The sequence below is a fragment of the Erythrolamprus reginae genome, chromosome 3 (genome assembly GCF_031021105.1).
Source record: "Erythrolamprus reginae isolate rEryReg1 chromosome 3, rEryReg1.hap1, whole genome shotgun sequence".
In the NCBI taxonomy this organism is placed as follows: Eukaryota; Metazoa; Chordata; class Lepidosauria; order Squamata; family Dipsadidae; genus Erythrolamprus; species Erythrolamprus reginae.
This window is the reverse complement of record NC_091952.1, coordinates 150,726,191-150,747,124: the sequence shown is the minus strand read 5'-3', so window position 1 is coordinate 150,747,124 and position 20,934 is coordinate 150,726,191. Positions and strand designations below refer to the sequence as shown.

General features: G+C 38.8%; 1 protein-coding gene across 2 annotated transcripts in view; it reads left to right on the top strand.

The window, feature by feature from the left end:
- Positions 1 to 2,997: 2,997 nt before the first annotated feature.
- The window catches only part of ICE1 (interactor of little elongation complex ELL subunit 1), a 40,678-nt gene continuing 22,741 nt past the window's right edge, over positions 2,998 to 20,934 (top strand). The window contains exons 1-8 of one of the 2 annotated variants that reach the window (XM_070747014.1): positions 2,998 to 3,185; positions 11,846 to 11,904; positions 13,950 to 13,985; positions 14,903 to 14,920; positions 15,566 to 15,677; positions 17,502 to 17,578; positions 18,728 to 18,765; positions 20,550 to 20,632. In XM_070747014.1, the coding sequence (XP_070603115.1) occupies positions 3,093 to 3,185; positions 11,846 to 11,904; positions 13,950 to 13,985; positions 14,903 to 14,920; positions 15,566 to 15,677; positions 17,502 to 17,578; positions 18,728 to 18,765; positions 20,550 to 20,632 (516 nt within the window). In that variant the 5' untranslated portion in view covers positions 2,998 to 3,092. The remainder of the gene's footprint in view (positions 3,186 to 11,845; positions 11,905 to 13,949; positions 13,986 to 14,902; positions 14,921 to 15,565; positions 15,678 to 17,501; positions 17,579 to 18,727; positions 18,766 to 20,549; positions 20,633 to 20,934) is intronic. The other variant, XR_011558668.1, reaches the window with a different exon arrangement.

Here is a 20,934-nt window from a genome sequence, read left to right as displayed (position 1 = left end):
TCTGAATGTGGCAAAATAGAAAGGAACAGACACAATCTCAAACAGTGTTCCTGGGTCCCATTTGCCAGACATGCAATAATCATTGTGGTATCAAAGCATGCTGAATGGTCCTGGAAACCTAGTGGGGTACATTGTTCTGTATTTTTTTTAACTATGAATAATGTGTTGCTTCTGTTCTGTGATTTCTATATTGCTAACACAGTTTCTCAACAATCAAAAAGATGCCACAAAACACAGAAGTCAAACTGATCATATTAATGGTACAAGGAAATATTCAATTATAACAGCAAAGATGGAGGCAGTATTTAACTGTACAACAGATTGTGGACTGTTTACATGTTCATTAATCCTAGATTAAGCTACAATGAAAGCAGAAAGCCAACCTTTTTCCATGTTACGATGTTGAGCACATCTACATACTATTGAAACAGTCATATCTATTTGTAACCTTCAATTGGGCAAAATAGTGCATCACAGGGCAACGTGTTTTGAATCAATGTAGCTCAAACAAAATAAATTAAAGAATACCACCAAATCCAGGACTTCTGTGGAAATGAAATTTGGGAAGCTGTGGCCACTTCAGCATCACTGTACTGCTGTTGCTTCAGTATCACCATTCTGCCACAGTCAACCATAGTCACATCATCCTCATTTCCAACAATCACCAAAAGGTTCCCTCACCTTTTGATTAAGCATCTTATATTTATCAAGAAATCCAATTATAAAGATATTGTAAAAAATTCTGAGGAATGTGCATTTTTCCCATTGAGATCTTTCATTCTGCTAAACACAAAATTTAAAGAGATAGACTGGGCAATAACCTGACATTTTTTTTAAATTTAGCTTTTATCCTCTAATTTTCCAGGCAGCCCAAACAGCAACAAATTTCTGTAACAGTTGCCAACCTATGGGGCATACTATGGGTCTTTGATAATTGAAAGTTCAATGATATGAGACTTCTCAAAGTATATCTTATATTATTTGGATCTCAGAATATGCAAGGACCGTGCTATGCCTGATTTCTAAATGGATGCAACATAGGAAAAAAGCAAGGCACAGATAGTCAGAAGGATACAATCACAATTCATTTCTCATGATTACTAATTGCTAGTGCAAGAGTATGTACAAATGCTCAGAAAATAAGGCCTAATTGGTCTGAGAAAAAAACCCAGGTGCCAATCAAGATAAGTACAGGTTTCTATTTTGATTCCAGCTGTTAGTCATTATTCATCTAAGCTGTTTGCTATAACTACTATAGTCCCAAAAACCAATTGAATATTTGCTATGAACTATTGTCCCCCAAACAATGGAATATTTTTATAATAAAGAAGAATCTTCTCATTCCTCTGACTCAATTTTTTCCACTATAGAAATATTTCATTGATTTTATTGCAGCTTTCAGGTATAGGGTGGAATTATAGGCAAAGAAGCTGAAAAAACAAGATGATGTGGGCTAAAATAAAAGCAGAGGACTCTATTACTTATGGAATTCCTTTCAAATTTCCGGGAAAATACAAGACAACTGGATTTGGACATTGGGTGTGAGCATTCTGGAAGCATGACTTATGTGCACTGCTTCAATTCTTCCACAAAGTCATTTTATCATTCAAATATATAATTATTTTGCTTATCCAAAATATATGTATTTTAGTGTATGAATCCTCAGGAATTAAGGGAAACATGTTCCACATAAGGATGTTTGTTTGTTTATCTATCTATCTATCTATCTATCTATCTATCTATCTATCTATCTATCTATCTATCTATCTATCTGATTTGTATGCCGCCCCTCTCCATAGACTCGGGGCGGCTAACAACAGTAAAAAGACAATATGAACAAATCTAATATTAAAAGTAATGTAAAAAACCCCAATTTAGGAAACCAATCATACATACAGACATACCATGCATAAATTTTATAAGCCTAGGGGGAAGGGAATATCTCAATTCCCCCATGCATGACGACAGAGGTGGGTTTTAAGGAGCTTACGAAAGGCAAGGAGGGTGGGGGCAACTCTGATATCTGGGGGGAGTTGGTTCCAGAGGGTCAGGGCCACCACAGAGAAGGCTCTTCCCCTGGGTCCCGCCAAACAACATTGTTTAGTCGATGGGACCTGGAGAAGGCCAATTCTGTGGGACCTAATCGGTCTGATGCTTTATATATGAACTTTATGATGATGCTTTATAGGTCATAACCAACACTTTGAATTGTGACTGGAAATTGATCAGCAACCAATGCAGACTGCGGAGTGTTGGTTTGACATGGGCATACCTTGGGAAGCCCATGATTGCTCTCGCAGCTGTATTCTGCACGATCTGAAGTTTCCGAACACTTTTTAAAGGTAGCCCCATGTAGAGAGCATTACATTGTTGATGTCCAGATCTAACATGCAGTCTTCCATGCCTGTTCAGTTTTTTTCTGTTCTTCTCTGGAATTATTTCTCCTCTATATTGCCTTGGTACTGCTTCTCCCCTTCGCACCGCCTTGTATCAGAATATGATGTCTTTCACTGCTGTCTTTTGTACACTTAGATCCCGGTTCAGATAGGATAAAAAAGTTTTCTTTCTCGTTTGATGCGGTTCCAGATTTCACTTATTCTTGGCTGGAAATTGCATCTGATCCTCGAGAAGCACGGCAAGAACCATATGCCACTGGGAATGTCAATTTAAAATTTATATTATAATTAAGTACAAAAATTAAATTTTATTTAATGAATCAATTTTACATATTCCCATCCTGCTATCCGCTTGCAAGAAACAACACGATTTGGAAGCTGGGAGATTTTGCAACTTTCTAAAGAGCCTCCCATGCGGAGAAAACATCACCCGCGTCTTACAATTTGAGAAAGATTTGAGAAAGCGAAAATCAGCGTTGTAGGGCCGGGAGTTGCAGTCCGCCGATTTGGCTGCGGGCAATTTTTTCCCTTTTTAATCAGGCACTGCGCGGGGCAACTAAACGCCGGGGAAGGGTCCTTCTTCCTCTTGCGTCGCACTGCCTTCTCGGGAAGATTTCGCTACTCGTTACTTACCGCTATCACCGCCCGAGGCTTGCAACGGGCGACGGATGGGCCGCTTGCGCTGCGTTGGGGATCATGATGCCCGGGGAGACCCCGCCGGCGGCCAACACAGCGGCGATCGCGGCGGAGGCGGCCACGGCCTGCGCCAACTGCGGAGCCCTTCAGCAGGTGGAGCTCTTAATCTTTTGCCTCTTTACCTATTGCAGCACGTCGTGCGGGGTGGGTGGGGGTGGGAAGGTGTTTTACTGTATTGGGCAGTCCTGTTTTAAGACGGCCTTATGGAATGAATGACCGGCAGTGTTTTAGGGACGGAGCCAAGTGCGCGGTGTGGTTAATGGTCTGATTTCCTTGGGCTCTCTTTGACGTACCCAACCACTTTTGCATCCTCCAGCGAGGGATGAGCTGTCCAATTTTGTATTAATCAGGAGACCGAGTTGGAAGGGACCTTACAGCAGTGTTTCCCAACCTTGGCAACTTTTAGACACGAAACTTTATGCCATTTCAGACAAATGGTTATCCAATCTCTTCTTTAAAAGTTTAGTGTTGGAGCACTCACAACTTCTGGAGGCAAGTTGTTCCACTGATCAATTGTTCTAACTGTCAGGAAATTTCTCCTTAGTTCTATAGTACTTCTCTCCTTGTTTAGTTTCCACCCATTGCTTCTTGTCCTCCCCTCAGGTGCCTTGGAGAATAAGTTGACTTCTTCTTTTATTACTATTATTATTTATTGGATTTGTATGCCGCCCCTCTCCGCAGACTCGGGGCAGACTTGTGGCAGCCCCTGAGATATTGGAACACTGCTATCATGTCTCCCCTAGTCCTTCTTTTCATTAAACTAAACATATTCAGTTCCTGCAACCATTCTTTATATGTTTTAGCCTCCAGTCCCCTAATCATCTTTGTCATTCTTCTCTGCACTCTTTCTAGATTCTCAATATCCTTTTTATATCCAGGTGACCAAAACTGAATGCAGTATTCCAAGTGTGGCCTTACTAAGGCATAATAAAGTGGTATTAACACTTCATGAGATCTTGATTCTATCTCTATGTTTATGCAGCCTGTTGGCTTTTTTGGCAGCACACTTATGGCTCATATTTACTGAATTTTTGGATATAAGACACACCTAAATTTAGAAGAGGGAAAAAAAGGTTTTTGGGCCCATTTTTGACCCTTCTCCAGTTTTTATATTGCCTGTTTTCAGGGATTTTTTTACCCATTTTCAAGCCTTTCTTCAGCTGGTTTGAGAGGCTATTTTGGCCCATTTTGAGGCTTTTTTCGTCCTGTTTTCCGGGCTTTTTCTGGTTTATTTTTAAGGCTTTTTTGACCCATTTCTGAGGCTTTTTGAGCCATTTTCAAGGCTTTTTTCAGCCCATTTTTTCCAGAAAAAACCCCCCTATTGGATTGTCAATGTAATTTTGGGGTGATAGTTGCCCTAGTTGAATTGTGCTGATTTTTTGTTTAAGTTCCTTGGAAATGTAGTTTGCCTTTAAAGCGAAACAAATGTCCACATAGTCATTGTTGTCCTAGTATTTTGTAGGTTTTTGCCAATTTAGAAATGAAAAATTTAAAGAATTCCAATAGTAAATACCTTACACAATCTTAGAAATGGAATGCGTATTTCAGCATTATTGTATAATCTGAAGTCATCTCACAAAGAAGTATGTGTAATGTAACCAAGGAATAGTGCATTTAAATCATCCCTTTCAGTATGATCGTGCTTTCTTGAGAGCAAGCCCCCTTGCCAGATTTCCATGTAATTTAATACCCAAAATAAGACATCCGCTGATAATAAGCCCAATCGGGCTTTTGAGTGCATGGTAACAAGCACTTATTTCAAGGTTCAAAAAAATATAAGACAGTGTCTTATTTTTGTGGAAACAAAATGTAAGTGGAGATATAAAATATAGTCAATGTTAATATTAGATTCTATTAACTTTTACCCATTATAAAACTTTTCCTATTGCTATTAATAATGAATGTATCCTTAAAATACTAGAATTCATTTTTTCAAGTGACATTGATGTCCAAATGATCAGGTTGGATTTCAACCTGAATCCAACCATGAAATTTCATGAATGTTACAATAAGTGCTGTTGTCTGGTTATTTTGAATACTATTTAAGATGAAAAAACACTATGGGAATGTGAATCAATTCATTTTTCTTTAGTTATCTTTAGTTTATAGAAGGACAACTCAGAAAAGGTGAAAAGATTAATATTCTTAAAGTTTTTCATCCTAAAAAGTTTTTAAAATATCTTATCTCTTAATTATATTTTGCTTTCATTTATTTACTTTGATGTGTATTTCTGACCACTAATTGTTTAGAAATTCAGATTTTTTTTCTTTTTTATTGTATTCTTCATTCTTTTTACCTTAGTCTTTGACTTTCACTTTTCCATGCCATCATAATGTTCTTTCTTAAAATTATTATTAGCTTGCTTGTAGTGCTATTTATTAATTTTCTCTATCTTCAAGTGAAACGTTGACTTAGCAGAATTCTCTCCCTTCCCTTCCTTCTCTCTTCCCTACAATAAGAGGTTGATAAGTATATTGTGGTTCAGATGCAGATTTAAATTCCGTGTGATCTATAATTTTTTTACCTAAGTGCTTATTTACGCATGTTACATTTAAAAAGCAAGAGTGCATTTTCAGCAGTACACTGCTTGCATCTTTTCATTGGTGGAATAAAGGAAACAATATAATGGCTTGCAAAGTTATCCACAGATTAGAGATTTTTATCTTGCATAGAAGTGTGTGATAAAAATGGTATTTGGTTATGTTTTGGAATATGAGCCAGAAACAAATCTGACTACTGTACTCTTGCCCTTACCAAGTAATTGCCCTTATCATTAGCAGGGAATACTGTATTATTTTGGCTGGTAATCCAATATGCAGTTTCTCTGTAGAGATGTTTCCAAGTTGAAATGGTTAGCAGATGATACCATCATTTCCCAGGGGATACCCAGTTAGGGTCTCCTTTCATGTTCCTTTTAATGATCCCACTGAAATGGTACCACACTTTCAGACTGCTAGGTTGGAAGAAGATGGGGTGAATAACAGGAGCTCACAGGAGCTCACTTCGCCACCCAGCAGCACTTGGGTCTCGAACATAGCTCTGCAGATTGTCAAGCCAGCGTTCTCACTAAGTGAGTCACTGCTCTCCTAAGCATTAAGTGAAAGTTGATTAGAGCAATAATGGTCAGTAAAGTTTGATATTTATGGGCAGTTCTTAAGATCACAATGCACAGGAAAGACTGTAACTTGGAATATCAAAAGAATAAATTCATGAGTTAAGGACAGGATTGAGTGGAAAAACGAACAAAAGTAAAATTGATAAACTATATTAGAAAATAGATAAACTGTATATCTATGGTATTTGGGGAATGTTGGTTACTAAATGAAGGTACAGTGATCCCTCGAGTTTCGCGATCTCGATCTTCGCGAAACGCTATATCGCGATTTTTCCACCCGATGACGTCACTCTCTTCCTTCCTTTCTCATCTTTCTTTCTCTCTCTCTTTCTCCATCTTGCTTCTTCCTCTCTCACACTCTCTTCCTCCCTCTCTCATCTCTTTCTTTCCTTCTCTCTCTTTCTCTATCTCTCCCCCTCTTGCTGGCGGGCGGCGGGCGGGCGAGCGGGGGCATCAGCGAGGAGCCGGGGTTTCCCCTTTGCGTGGGCGGCCGGGAAGACCCAGGGAAGGTTCCTTCGGCCGCCCAGCAGCTGATCTGCTCGGTAGCGCAGCAGCAGCGAGGAGCCGAATCGGGATTTCCCCTTTGCGTGGGCGGCGGGGAACGCAAACTCCACCATCTACGCATGCGCGGCCATAGAAAAAAAGGGCGCGCATGCACAGATGGTGTTTTTACTTCCGCAACCCTACATCGCGAAAAATCGATTATCGCGAGGGGTCTTGGAACGGAACCCTCGCGATAATAGAGGGATCACTGTAGTCTAGTATTATGCAGTTGAATATATGTAAAGAAGGAAAGCTGTAGGTTTAGCTATGAAAGGACTAAAAGTCAGAGGATATGAATTGGCATCATGGTTGTGGTTCATAGGAAAGGAGGAATCTATAAAATGGCAATAGTTTTATGCTATGCTGTGGTGAATGGTAGTAGTGGAAATAGGAATTTGGGGGGAATTATTCAATATTGTAAATGGATGTAAACAATAGGGAAAAACAAAAACAAAACATATTGTCCTATTTGGGGGAAAACATATGAATGTGAATGTAATTGGTGAATAGCTTCTTTAGAAAAAGGCCTGTTTGTTTTGAATCTATGGTTTAAGCATAAATCTGTTTATAAATGGATATTTGTTTTTATTCATTCCAGTATTGACATTCAGCCCCAATCAGAGAGTCCAAATGGATCACAATCAGTAAAAAAAAAAAAAATTCAAATAACCACACCCAATTCAAAAATCAATTTTGGATGTCTAATTAAAATAGAACTAAATCCAACAATTCCTCAAACCATAAAGTTAAGGGAACCCCTTGTACTCTTAATATCTGGCAAAACAAAATCATTTTTACCTTCCTCCTCTCCTGAAAATAGACTGTAGGCAGGGTCTATATTGCCCTTTGGTAGTAAGGTGTTTACAAAATGATGGGGTAGTGATTCAAAAGGCCATAACTCTTTTTTCCTCTCCTTTTTTTATTGCGGGTATGGAGACTAATACTTAAGCACTCCACCGTCACATGATTGTATTTCTCTGCTTGACAACTGACTGGCATTTACAATCAGTTGCACTGTCCCACATGACTACACTTTGCAACATTTTTTGCCAATTTTCTGCCCATTGCATATCTGGATTTGCTGAACAGCCATACAGTGTTGTTAAGCAAACTAGATGGTGGTGGTGTCACTTTTTTTTCTTTTTTCTTTTATTAGTTTGTAATATAAAATACATTAAAAACTAATTAAAACACCCCTTTCCAATGATCAAAAGATAGTTGTAAAGTCAACTCAGGCCACTTGGTGATTTGCTTAATAACCTACAACAGGGATGGCAAACCTTTTTTTCCTCGGGTGCTGAAAGCGTATGTGTGCACACTATCACGCATGCGCAAGTGCCCACACTCATAATTCAATGCCTGGGGAGGCCAAAAACAGCTTCCCCCATCCCCCAGAGGCCCTCTGGAGGCTTGAAACCCCCTGTTTCCCAAATGTGGTGGGCCCAGTAGGTTCATGTTTCTCCCTCCCCAGGCTCCAAAAGCTTCCCTAGAGCCAGGGGAGGGTAAAAATGCCCTTCTCCACCCCAAACCCAGAGGCTCTCTGGAAGCCAGAAATGCCCTCCCAGAGCCTCTGTGCAAGCCAGAAATCAGCTGGCCGGCACACACAGGCATGTTGCAGCTGAACTAGGGCAACAGTTCGTGTGCCAGCAGATATAGCTCCATGTGTCATCTGTGGCACCCGCGACATAGGTTCACCATCACTGACCTGCAACAACCAAAATTCTGGGCTCTACCTAAATATATAAGGACTGGGAGATTAATGTCTACCAGCAGCAGCAAAGATGAAATGCAACATCAAACCTGAAATTTATTTACTGTTGTGGCTTTTATGCTGCCCCAATAAAAATTTAAATGAGATCTAGAAACTCAAAAACAGTGATGTTGAACAATAGGGTGGATAACACACCAGTAGTATACTCAGCCTGTCTGTACAATGCAATTTCAAATATATTTAGTCACATCCAATCGTAACTGGACACCTGATAACTATCTCCCATAGTTCTTTTAAACTATATCCAGTTTAGTGGGCTTAAGATGCCAAAAAAGCTAACAGTAACCCAGGTCCCTGAAAATACACACAAACACTCACATAATTATTATTCACTATTGCTATTTTCTACTCTTCCCACTGCTGCTACAACTTCTGCTCCTCTACTTACTACTACTTGTGAGTAGTGCTAGAGAAAATATCAAATTTTTTGCTGCTTTAGCGCCTGCTTTACACTTTTACACAATAATCCCCCTCTCTCTCCTACACACACTCAATTATTTCATAGTTAACCTTGCAATGCTGTCCTTGAGGAGAGGGTTTAAAGAAAAGGGAAGGAAGCAACACAGATGCTGCCAATTTTCTGGCCAATTGTTCTCAAATTACTGTAACCTCTGCTGTCCCAGCATTCTGTGAGACCTACTAAACTACCAAAACTAAGACAAATGTCAGATATGGCGCTGCTTTATTCTTGCCCAAACAATTCTCAATTATACATGCAAAATCTTTGTAATGATCCATAAGAAAGCATTTTGAACAAGGTCTTATTGCACATGAATTCACTAAAAGCAGTCTGAGGCTGGGAATTCAGCTACCCATATTACAGGAGGCAGTTGCACTAGAACAGTGGTGGCAAACCTTTTTGAGACCAAGTGCTCAAACCGTAACACAACACCCACGTATTTCTCTCCGAGTGCCAATAGGGCAATTTACTGTATTTTTCAGACTATAATACACACCAAGATTTTGAAAAGGTAAGTAAGAAAAACGTTTTTTTCTGCCGCCCCACCCCTCCCCGAGCACTTTTCAGGTATCTCCAAACCTCTGCACACCCCGCTCTTCACAAAAACGGGTGAAAACCAGGACCATTTTTGCATAAAAATAGAGCACACAGAGGGTTTGGACGACTGCAGGGTACTTCTTAGGGCTGAGGGAAGGCACAAACACCCCAGTTTTTGTGAAAAACAGGCTGTTTTTTTGCAAAAACAGGCACAGGGGCAAACACCCACAGCGCTCCTACATTTCTGCCTTTGGTGGTGTCCCAGATCTTTGTATTTTTTCCTCCCAGCATGCCCTAGCTTTCTCCTCCATTCCTGTCATGGAGATGCACTTATTTATTTATTTATTTATTTATTTATTTAATTTATTAGATTTGTATGCCGCCCCTCTCCATAGACTCGGGGCGGCTAACAACAATAATAAAACAACATATAGCAAACCTAATACAGTGGTACCTCAAGATACGAACCCCTCGTCTTACGAACAACTCATGATACGAACCCGGGGTTCAGAAAAATTTTGCCTCTTCTTACGAACTTTTTTCGAGTTACGAACCGGCGTTCGGAGACTGCTGGGAAGCCGCGCGGCTGTTTTAAAAGGTGACAGCCGGGCGGCGGGGCTTCCCAGAAGCCTCCCGAACGCCGGTTCGTAACTCGAACAAAGTTCATAAGAAGAGGCAAAATTTTTCTGAACCCCGGGTTCGGTTCAGGAGGTTGCTGGGAAGCCCCCCAGCCCGACTGTCACCTTTTAAAACAGCCACGCGGCTTCCCAGCTGTCTCCCGAAGCCGAACGCGGAAGTTCGGCTTTGGCGTTCGGCTTCAGGAGACAGCTGGGAAGCGGCGCGGCTGTTTTAAAAGGTCGCAGCCGGCCTGGGGGGCTTCCCAGCACCCCCCGAACCCCGAGTTCGGGGGGGTGCTGGGAAGCCCCCCAGGCCGGCTGTCACCTTTTAAAACAGCCGCGCGGCTTCCCAGCAGTCGCCGAAAGCCGTTTTTTTGCGGGGGTTTTTTGGTTGCACGGATTAATTGACTTTACATTGTTTCCTATGGGAAACAATGTTTCGTCTTATGAACCTTTCGTCATACGAACCTCCTCCTTGCACCAATTAAGTTCATATCATGAGGTATTACTATATTTAAAATAATTAAAAGACCCTTATTTAAAAAAAACCTGAACATACACACAAACATACCATGCATAAATTGTATAGGCTTGGGGGAAGGGAATATCTCAATTCCCCCATGCCTGACGACAGACACATTTCTTCTATAGCATTTTTTATTGGTTTGGTTTTATTTATCTTATTTTTATAACACAACCTTACCAATAATGGGAAATCTTTCTAGCTTCTTTTTGTAAAATTACTGTGTTGTGGTTAGCTCTGACCCAGCTCCTGCCCCAAGGAATGTGCAGGTGGATGTGAGGGAAACATTCACATGCCGCAGGCCTGTTTTGCTCCCGATGGAATCTGCCGACGAAGCCTTCTCTGACCAAAGAAGCGTGAGTGACAGGGAAGAGGGGAGTTTGGCAGACAGCCCAGGAGGAGATCAATCATCTGTATCATCCTTGGATTCTGAACAAGAATTAAAGACACATCCACGCATGCGTAGACTGATGCATAGGAGACAACAACTGAAGGATTATTACAAGAGAAAGTGAGGCCACCTGTGGTTGGGTGGGGCTGCTGTAATTAGTGCTACAGATAAAAGTGCAGCTTGGTGTTTTAGCCTCATGGCAGTTTATCTGATTCATTGTTTCGTCAAGATCGTGGTTTTTGCTCTTCATGATTGTGTGTGTGGACTCTCTGGACTTTAGAATTGGACTCAATTTCCCAGTTATTGGGTGAGCAATTGGACTGCATTTAACCTGTGCCTTGTGTGTAGCAGAAAATCCCTTTGACATTTAAAAAGGGAGCTGTTTTTGTTTTTCTGTTTATAAAACCTTTTGGGTTTTCCTTTTATCGTGTGGTGTGTGTCTTCCTGGACTAATTACCCTGTAATTACGGGCGGTTGAAACACGCTGGCAGAACATACTATAGCAGATCAAAACTTATTAAAAATGTCCTGTATAGGGAATGTTTCTATTAAATCTCTAGTTTGATTTAAAATATTTGTATATAATAGTTTTATAAAATATTTTTATGAGAGTGCAAACTTTGATAATGATTTGGAAAAACAGTTCAGAATTTATGCAGGTGCTGTACTTCTCTGCTGTGGATGAAGGCAGCCCATTTAGAAAAAAAGATTGTACAAGGTTCAAAGCACTTTCTCTAAATCAAAGTCTGACGGCTCTAATAAATATTCTTAATAATTTGTCATCTTTTTTTGCAGAATTTGAATGAATATATTGCTGCCTTAATAGCTTTAAAACAAAAAATAATTGATGATGAGTAAGTACTTTTTCATGTATTTTTGCTAGCATTTATTTATTTTTGTAGTTCTAAACCATTGTTCGAATATAATTGGGGACTAGGTAGGCTAGGAATATGTGATAGTGGAAATAAATTGGGCATAATAACCATAAAGAGTCTAACACGGAGTATAATCCATGTTATAATCTATAAAGTTCTGATAAAGTAAATCTGGCATAATTTGCTGCTATGATAACAATGTTTTTCACATGAAATACCTATGACTATCCCCAAAAAGTGTTTGGAAACATTTTAACTTGAATACTCTTTGGAAGCCATTTTATACCAACCACTAATTAATTTTCACTGAAATCATTTTCTTCCAAGTACAGCTGATGCGCTGGTTTTCACTTCCTGAGTCCTAAAATATAATTAGGCAACCTTTTGTCAGCCATGGAGTACAACTCTCTCCTACCAGTTATATCGCCGCAAAATGACTTTTTGTGTCTTTTTGACACGATAACATTGTTAGAATGAGTGGAGCAACTACTTGGGGCATATTTGGACATGTGAATGGATTTAAACACTGGAATGGGAGCAAAACTTTCTTCCCATCCTCACCCTTACTTAGGAGAGAAACCAGGAAACTGCACTATCAAATACCAAGCATTTTCCTGACAAATATTTACAATATAATCTTGGATGATTGAGAACTACAGATGAGCCATGGGTTTCCCATGGATGGGTCTGGTGGTGTAAAGGATCACATTTTGCTTTCTATTGTAGCGTGGTATCAAGGGGTCTTTAGGGAGAGGGCAAGGGACATTAAGATGACAAAACATACATCATGGCAAGGTGTTGCAACGTATTTTGTTTGCATTAAAAGTGGCATGTGCATCATGACATCGCTACGTTCATATCGTCATCTTTTTTTGGGACGTCCTATGGACACCACAATCTAGCATTTCAATTTTGCACAGTAAAATGTCAGTAGTTCTTGCCAGTTAATGTGTAGTAAGTAACAAGGGATAGCTAAAGATCATGGGAAAACCTTGGCTATGGTTGTCTTCCTGAATGCCAAGGCTATTAACTCTCAGGCCTGGAAATGGGGCAGTGTGGAATCTTTGTTGGAGTTATGGCCAAAATTAGGATTTTTATGGAAATTCAGTCATGCCAATAATGTATGTGTAAAGATTGCATTGATTAATTAATTAATTCATCATTTTTATATAGTGGTCCGTCTCGTGTGATTTATAAAAAAGTTAAAAAAAACTGGTACAAAAAATTAATAAGTATTACCATTATGATTAAAAAGCAAGGAGAGGCAACAGATATTAACATCAGTAGAGTCATCTCAACAATAATGATAGGTAGGTAGGTAGGTAGGTAGATAGATAGATAGATAGATAGATAGATAGATAGATAGATAGATAGATAGATAGATAGATAGATATTTGATGTTTGTTTGATGGTTTATGCGATTTGTAGGCCGTCCAACTCCTTACGTACTCCGGGCAGCTAACAGCAATATAAAAAACAGCAATATAAACAAAACAATAAACAATAAAACAATTTTAAGACTTTTAATTAAAACATTCATTCATTCATTCGGGGCAAGATGGAACCGTTCACCAGCTCCAGGACAGACAGACAGACAGATGCTATGATTGTAGTATATGCTCACTTAAGGATGTGGGAGCACTTCCCCCACAATTGTGTGTCTCACCCCTCGACTGTTTACAGCCCTTGATATACTTACTTGAAAGCAGTTTAGTCCGCAGGGTGAAACAGATCCACATCTCCACTTTTGGGGATACATTTATAAAACAAAAATGTCTGCTGTAAGAAATCAGATCTCAAACATATCTTATATTTGCTCAAAGGGAAAAGAGAACTTCCCTTTTCTTCTTCTAAACATAAGAGACCATTTTCTGTAGCTACCAGACAATGTTATTCAAGATACGCAGTTTAGATTTTGGTCTCTCACGTTATTTTTTTCCCTTTTGCCAGACAGCAATTTGTCTTGTTCGTTTGCCATGTATATTGTTTGTCATCTAATCCTTCTCCTGTCCTTTTTCTTACAGCCACCTACTCGCAGAATACCAACAAAAGTGCAATGATATCCTTTTCTGCATTAAAAAAAATCCCTGTATTTGCTTTGCTTTATTGTTGGAAATTTAAATTGTTGCATTTTCAATAGTGGCATGGGAAGCTTTCAATAAGTGATGAGTAGTGTTTTAATGAAATACTAAAGTGCATATACTATATATTTTATTCATTCTGACTTCTGAAATCTTGCTGGTGTAATCTGCCTGGGCTTCGATTACCCAGAGTTGCATCAGGCATTACCAGCTTGATAGAGAGCAGCAGCCGCACCAACTTTAGTAGAAAGCATCTGCTTTGTTTCCATAACAATGAGTTTGTGTGAGAAGAGGGGTATCCTATACAAAGCATCCATAAAAGTGAGAGTCTCCAATTATTGCAGTGATTTGGCTCTTCAGTCATCAAGCTAACTGATAACTTCAAGATATTTTTTTTTAGAAAAAAACATTGAATGCTGATACTTTTATACCAAATTTAAAAGGAATGTCTGCTAGTAAAGAAGCAGGGATTAAGGGACATAATCCCTTATCCATTCACAAATCCATGAATCAGTAATTGGTATCCAGATGTTGGCAAAAATCCCTAAAGGGGTTTCAGGATTTTATAAAGAAATATTGAACTTTGAATTCCTTCCTTTGGCTTCTAACAGTTTTGATCCTTAATTGATTCTGCACTGTCATAGGATTTGATCTCCTTCAGTTTTTCTCTCTCCCATTTCAAAGGTACCTTTAAGATTTTAACACCCTTTAACAACTGTCATTTCTTAATTCAGGCAGCACCCCAGGCTTCTCATTATGTCCTCTCCTTATTATGGATTCACACTTTCAAGGAACTTGTTCTCTTTTGAGAGGGTTTATTCCCACCACATACACTGCTGTAGCATATGTAGCAAAGATAATTCTAAATATTCCGTTTTCTTTAACAAGTGAGCACAGCTTCAGTTTGCTAAAAGGTCAGTATTTATTCCAGTTCAATTTTCTATTGTTCGGAGTTGTATGAGTTTCTGGATATTAATAGTTGCTTATAATGTTACTCTTCCCCAAGCAATATAGCATGACAAAATAGCTTCTATAGAATTAATTTTTGAATAAAATGTAGGATATTTTGGCTTTATTGCTTCTTTGGGCCTTTGTGTGGAGATGGACGAAATCACTAATTCAATCAAGGGAAACAAAATCATGGAATCAAAACAAACATGGCAAAAATGGCATGAATGGGTTCAAAAGAGAATATAGAAATAATATAATATGAAGCAACAGTACAATTGAAACAAACCACAGCTACCTTGTAAATAGTTTTATTTATCATTTAGTGAATGTAATAAATATTAGAAAATAAATGTACAAAGTTTAATGTACACAATGGAATGTAACAGGTTAAAAAAACCCCACTATAAGAACGTTAACAGAGATGGTTTATAATCTGTAAAATGGAATAAATTGTGAGTTGAATTATATGTGAAAACTTAATAAAGAAACTTTGCGAGACAAACAAATGCACAAAACAGAATTTCGGTTGAATTTTAATTTTTGTGGTTTTTTCTAATCATTTTTAAAGCCATGCTTTCTTTCTGTAAAGTTTCCTGTTTCCGTTTCAGAGAAAACAGTACACTTCATCATCAAGTGGAACAAATGTTTCAAAAAATATCACCTCTGAAAAAGTGTCAAGAAGAGCTGGGATCTGTAAAAGCAGAGCTAGAAGAGAAAAGGGTAGCTTCCTCTTTTTTGAAATAGAGATCCATATTGTTTAGAGGCATTGCATTTTTGTTTGTTTTTTAAACATTATAATAAATTATTATTTGTGCTTGGAAATGCATGCATAAAGTTTTGGTTTAAAAAATTATTACTTGGAAATGTGCATGCCTTGATATCATAGTAAGCCAAGAGTAGGACTTGAAAAGTCGTTTGTTGACTATCAGCTGTAAATTATAACTCTATAATTAAGTTTGTATATTATTTATAATTATAAAATAAGGTGACTTGCTAGAGATATAACACTTCACTGTGTTGTTTCAGCCCTAGGTCCAGCTTTTATCTCAATGGGCCTTCTTTTTTAAATTTTTATCATTTCATGCCTAGTACCTTGTTGGACTTCCGGTGAGGAACATAGAGGCTAACCTAGGAGAACTTAGCAGTGAACATTAGTGAGTGGATGGGTGACTTTAGTTGTCAATTTTTGCTTGATTAGCAGTTCCAGAGGCTAGAGCAATATCTCTCGGCTTTGGCTGGCTGGGGGTGGGTGGGGGGGTTGCATAAGTTTGACTTGTGTACCAGTTGCGGCCCTATTTGGACAGAGAGTCTCTACTCATAGTCACTCATGCCCTCATCACCTCGAGGCTTGATTATTGCAGTGCTCTCTACATGGGGCTACCCTTGAAGAGCGTTCAGAGACTTCAGTTAGTCCAGAATGCAGCTGCGCAAGCAGTCATGGATATACATGGAATGCACCATTTTACTCCAACATTCCGCAAGTTGCACTGACTTCCAGTTGATCTCCAAGACTAATTCAAGGTGTTGGTTATTACCTATAATGGCTTAGGACCAGATTGCTTATTGGACACATCTTCTATCTCACATATCCCAGCAACCAATCAGATTTATTTATTTATTTATTTATTAATCAGATTTGTATGCCGCCCCTCTCCGCAGACTCGGGGCAGCTCACAGCAATAATAATACAATGTAAACAAATCTAATATTTAAGTTAATTTAAAACCCCAATTTAGAAACCAATCATACATACTAGCATACCATGCATAAATTTTATAAGCGTAGGGGGAGGGAAAGTGTCAATTCCCCCATGCCTGACGACAGAGGTGGGTTTTAAGGAGCTTACGAAAGGCTAGGAGGGTGGGGGCAACTCTGATATCTGGGGGGAGTTGGTTCCAAAGGGTCAGGGCCGCCACCGAGAAGGCTCTTCCCCTGGGTCCCACAGAGTTGGCCTCCTCCGAGTCCCCTCAGCCAAACAATGCCGGCTGGTGGGACCGCAGGGGAGGGCCTTCTCTATGGTAACTCTGGCACTCTGGAGCCAGCTTCCCTTGGAGATTCATACTGCCCTCACTCTCCTGGCCTTCCGAAAGGCCCTAAGAACACAGCTCTGCCGGCAGACCTGAGAAGACTATTGAGCATCGGCATCTTGCTCCAGCCTGACTGTTGTATGATTGTGAGATGAATGTTTTTATTACGGGGTTTAATTTTTTGTATTGCTTTATATTGTTAGCCACCCTAAATCTGTGAGGAGATGGGCGGCATATAAATGTAATCAAAACAAATCAAATTAGAGACCTGCGTTTATGCCATTCTTAAATGTAGCACTAAAACTTCAACACTTTGGGATACACATTAACAAACTAATGTGGCTCACCATAGACACAATTTTTTTTAAAAAAAGAGCTTTATGACTGATCATTATACAATAATGAGAGGTTTTGCAGGCCATTAACAGATGAATTGTCCAGAGATGTATGAACACAGAAATTTCCCTCTATATGCATAAACATATATATATATGTATTCATATCGTCTTTTTTTTAGAGTTCACTTAAGATATACCAAGAGACTCATCAGGAATATGTTCGTGTAAGAGAAGAAATGGATAAAAGTGACAGTGTGTGAGTCATTTTAATGTAACTAATTAATGGATGTAGACTGCATTTGCCTTTTTTTTAATTAAAAAATTAAAATAATCAACCAAGCTCTTCCTGTAATTTAGAGGGAGAAAGGAAAGGAAGGAGGGAGAGGAGAGAGAGAGATGAATTTTTGGGTGAGGAAGGTTATTAATTTCCTTGGCAGATTTGATAAGAGGGAAAAATTGGTTAAAATACTTCCACATCAGCAAGACCAGAACATAATTCCAATTTTTTATAGGAAAGCAGATGCAATTCCTATAAAGGGAAAAAAATACCATTTAGGGAACTACTCTATGGAGCCTTTCTGATGACCCATTCCCCTTTTGCATAGATTGCCTCTTCTTCTGTGATGATAAACAGTGTAACCAAATGGTTTTGTTTGATGAGAGAAGTAGACTTAATTCTGTACCTTTCACTAGTTCAAAGAAGCAAACATCCCAAGCTAGTTTCTAACCAGGCTAGTAAATAAATAAAGCATCTCCTCATAATTAGCCCGATCGGGCTTTTGAGTGCATGGCAATAAGGCCAAGCGTTTATTACAGGGTTCCAAAAAATGTAATGCAGAGTCTTATTTTCAGTGAAACATGGTATTTTTCTTCCCAATTTTCCTTCCTGTTTCTCTTGATGAGTTTATTTTATGTTATGAGCAGTCTTTATTAGGATGTACAAAGTATTCGAAAGGGACTCTCAATAAAGCCTGATAATGCATACAAAGCACCTGTCCTTGGCGTGTGTCTCTGAGCATACACAGGCAACACTTTGGAAGTACCACCAGAGACACAAAGTGAGTATACATACATAGGTAGCTCAAGGCAGTTTTTGAAATATTTCAAATGACATGGTTGCCTCACTGATAAAAGAACAAGTGCTTTACTCACCCTTACAGATTTTGCACAACACGCTCCTATAAATAGTTCCACAATTCCAATTGTTGTTATCCATAAAAAATACTGTGGGTAACCAACACCTCATAAAACTAACCAAACTGTGAAATAGACTTAAATCTAAAATGCAACTTTGTACTGAAAATAATAGATTGCATAAATTAAACAAAAACAAATTATAGTAAGGAAGTTCTTTGCTCATTTTTCACGTATATATTTTAAAATTTTATTTATTTTATACTTTTAGGAAGAAAAAACTAGAAAATAAAGTGAAAAAGCTTGAAGGTAATTTAGTCGTTATTATTGTGGGAGTGATGTTTCATAATCATAGCACAAATGTTTGGGCAAAAGATATTTAAATATACAAAAAGAGACTTTGCCCATAAAATTGAATTTGCTTCTCAAACTGTCCACTCATCTTCCTTCCTGTAAACTGGGTAAATATTAATGCAATGCCATACACTATAATCGGGGTTAAAGTATCCATTTACTGATGTTTATCCATTGTCTTAATTATCAACATTAATAAAGGAAAAAGATGGAAAGCTAAAAAGCTCTTATATTCTTCTGGGAGAAGAAAGTGGAACATTATCTCAGTGCTTTGCCTCTCTGGCAAAAAACTGAAACATTGCCTTAGATAGCTGCAAGGACAAATGCACAATTGTCTCCAACCTAGTCCTTCCTTCTTTATTTTAAATGGAAAAAGTAGATATTTATTTATTTATTTATTCATTCATTCATTCATTCGATTTTTATGCCGCCCTTCTCCTTAGACTCAGGGCGGCTTACAATATGTTAGCAATAGCACTTTTTAACAGAGCCAGCCTATTGCCCCCACAATCCAAGTACTCATTTTACCCACCTCGGAAGGATGGAAGGCTGAGTCAACCTTGAGCCGGTGATGAGATATAATATAAGGTGGGATTCACTATAACCCTGTATGTCCCAAATCTGGGTAAATTATCCCAAATTAGATAAAAGCGATTTTTATTTGATGACATATGAACCAATTACCAAAAGCACCAAAAAGCACCAAACTCAGCCTAATCAGCATTCCTTAGATAACAAGTCCATTCATCATTTAAGCATATGAATTTGCTCACCGAAGTCTTGGCCAATAAGCATCCAGCAGAGAATGTCTTTTTGAAGCAGAAATCAGTCTTGTTCAATCACACACCCCAGTCTCACATCTCTCCCACTGAACGACGTTGAAACTCCACACCCAATTTCCCAAGATCCTTTGCCTTTATACTGCCTGGAAGTGACATCCACACCCAAAAGAGGCTAAGTCAGTATACTAATACCTTCTACTATGCAACTCCTCTCGCCTTCTGAGCAATCTCCTATAGCGAGGGTCTATCCACTGACTTTCCACCCTAATGTCTTCATCATCCTCCGACTGGGACCACTCCCCCATTGTCATATCAGCCCTCTCTAGTGGTTCCTCAGGGTCATCCAGGTCACTTTCTTCCTCACTCTCGCTCTCCGCAACAGCTGGCAACCCCCCTGGCCCAGGGTATCTAGAGGGGCCTGGCTCATCCTCCTCAGAATCTGACATGACCTGAGGTGGACAAGGGGCACTCACAACAATCATTATGACCAATATTTGCATTTTATGGTCTGTCAAGAAACCTTGAGGGAGTACTGATGTATAAGAAGCACCATTCTGGATATGCATTTTGCATACCTATCATATAACTTACTATATGAAAGCAGTTTATTTCAAATACTCTTATTCACTAAGAATCATTTTGGTTTGTGAGACCACCAAAAAGACACTCTGAGGATATGAAGTTTTTTGTTTATACATTTGGAGAAACGTTATAGAACTGGTGTCTGCTGTTCATGTTTTACTGTGACTCTACAAAGCAAAACTGTATACACATACAGTGTGATGAAATCCTAATGAAATACATACTGGTACAGAGCTCAGTGTCGCAAACCCTGAATAAATATTAGGAGGCTAAACAAAACAGAAAGGTACTAACATCCAGGTGCACTGATAGATTCATTTGAAAGCTATCTGTGTTGTTTAATGTGTTTTTATTTCTTTGTTTCCTTAAATGAAGAAGCTGCAGCAAAGCACACTCAGGAATTTAAACAACTGAAAGCAGAGAAGAAAGTACTTGAGAAGGAATTGAAGAAAGCACAGGTAACTTTTAAAAAGCAATAATATACATATACAGTCTTCCTTTAAAAAAGACTAAAGTTTGTTAAGTTGTAAGTAGACACACAACATGACAGGGATATTTAATGTTTTCTAAGATAAGGAATGAATGTTCACAAGAGTCATTTGAGACATAAGAAGGTCTTGTGCTCTCTTGGGCACAATTCCCACAACTGAAAGACACCTTCCATTGCGCCTCATATTTGTATCAGACATGTGGATTATTATGATGGGTTTACTAGTGCAAAAAAAGGACTGAAAATGCAGAACTAAACTGTTTGATTTAT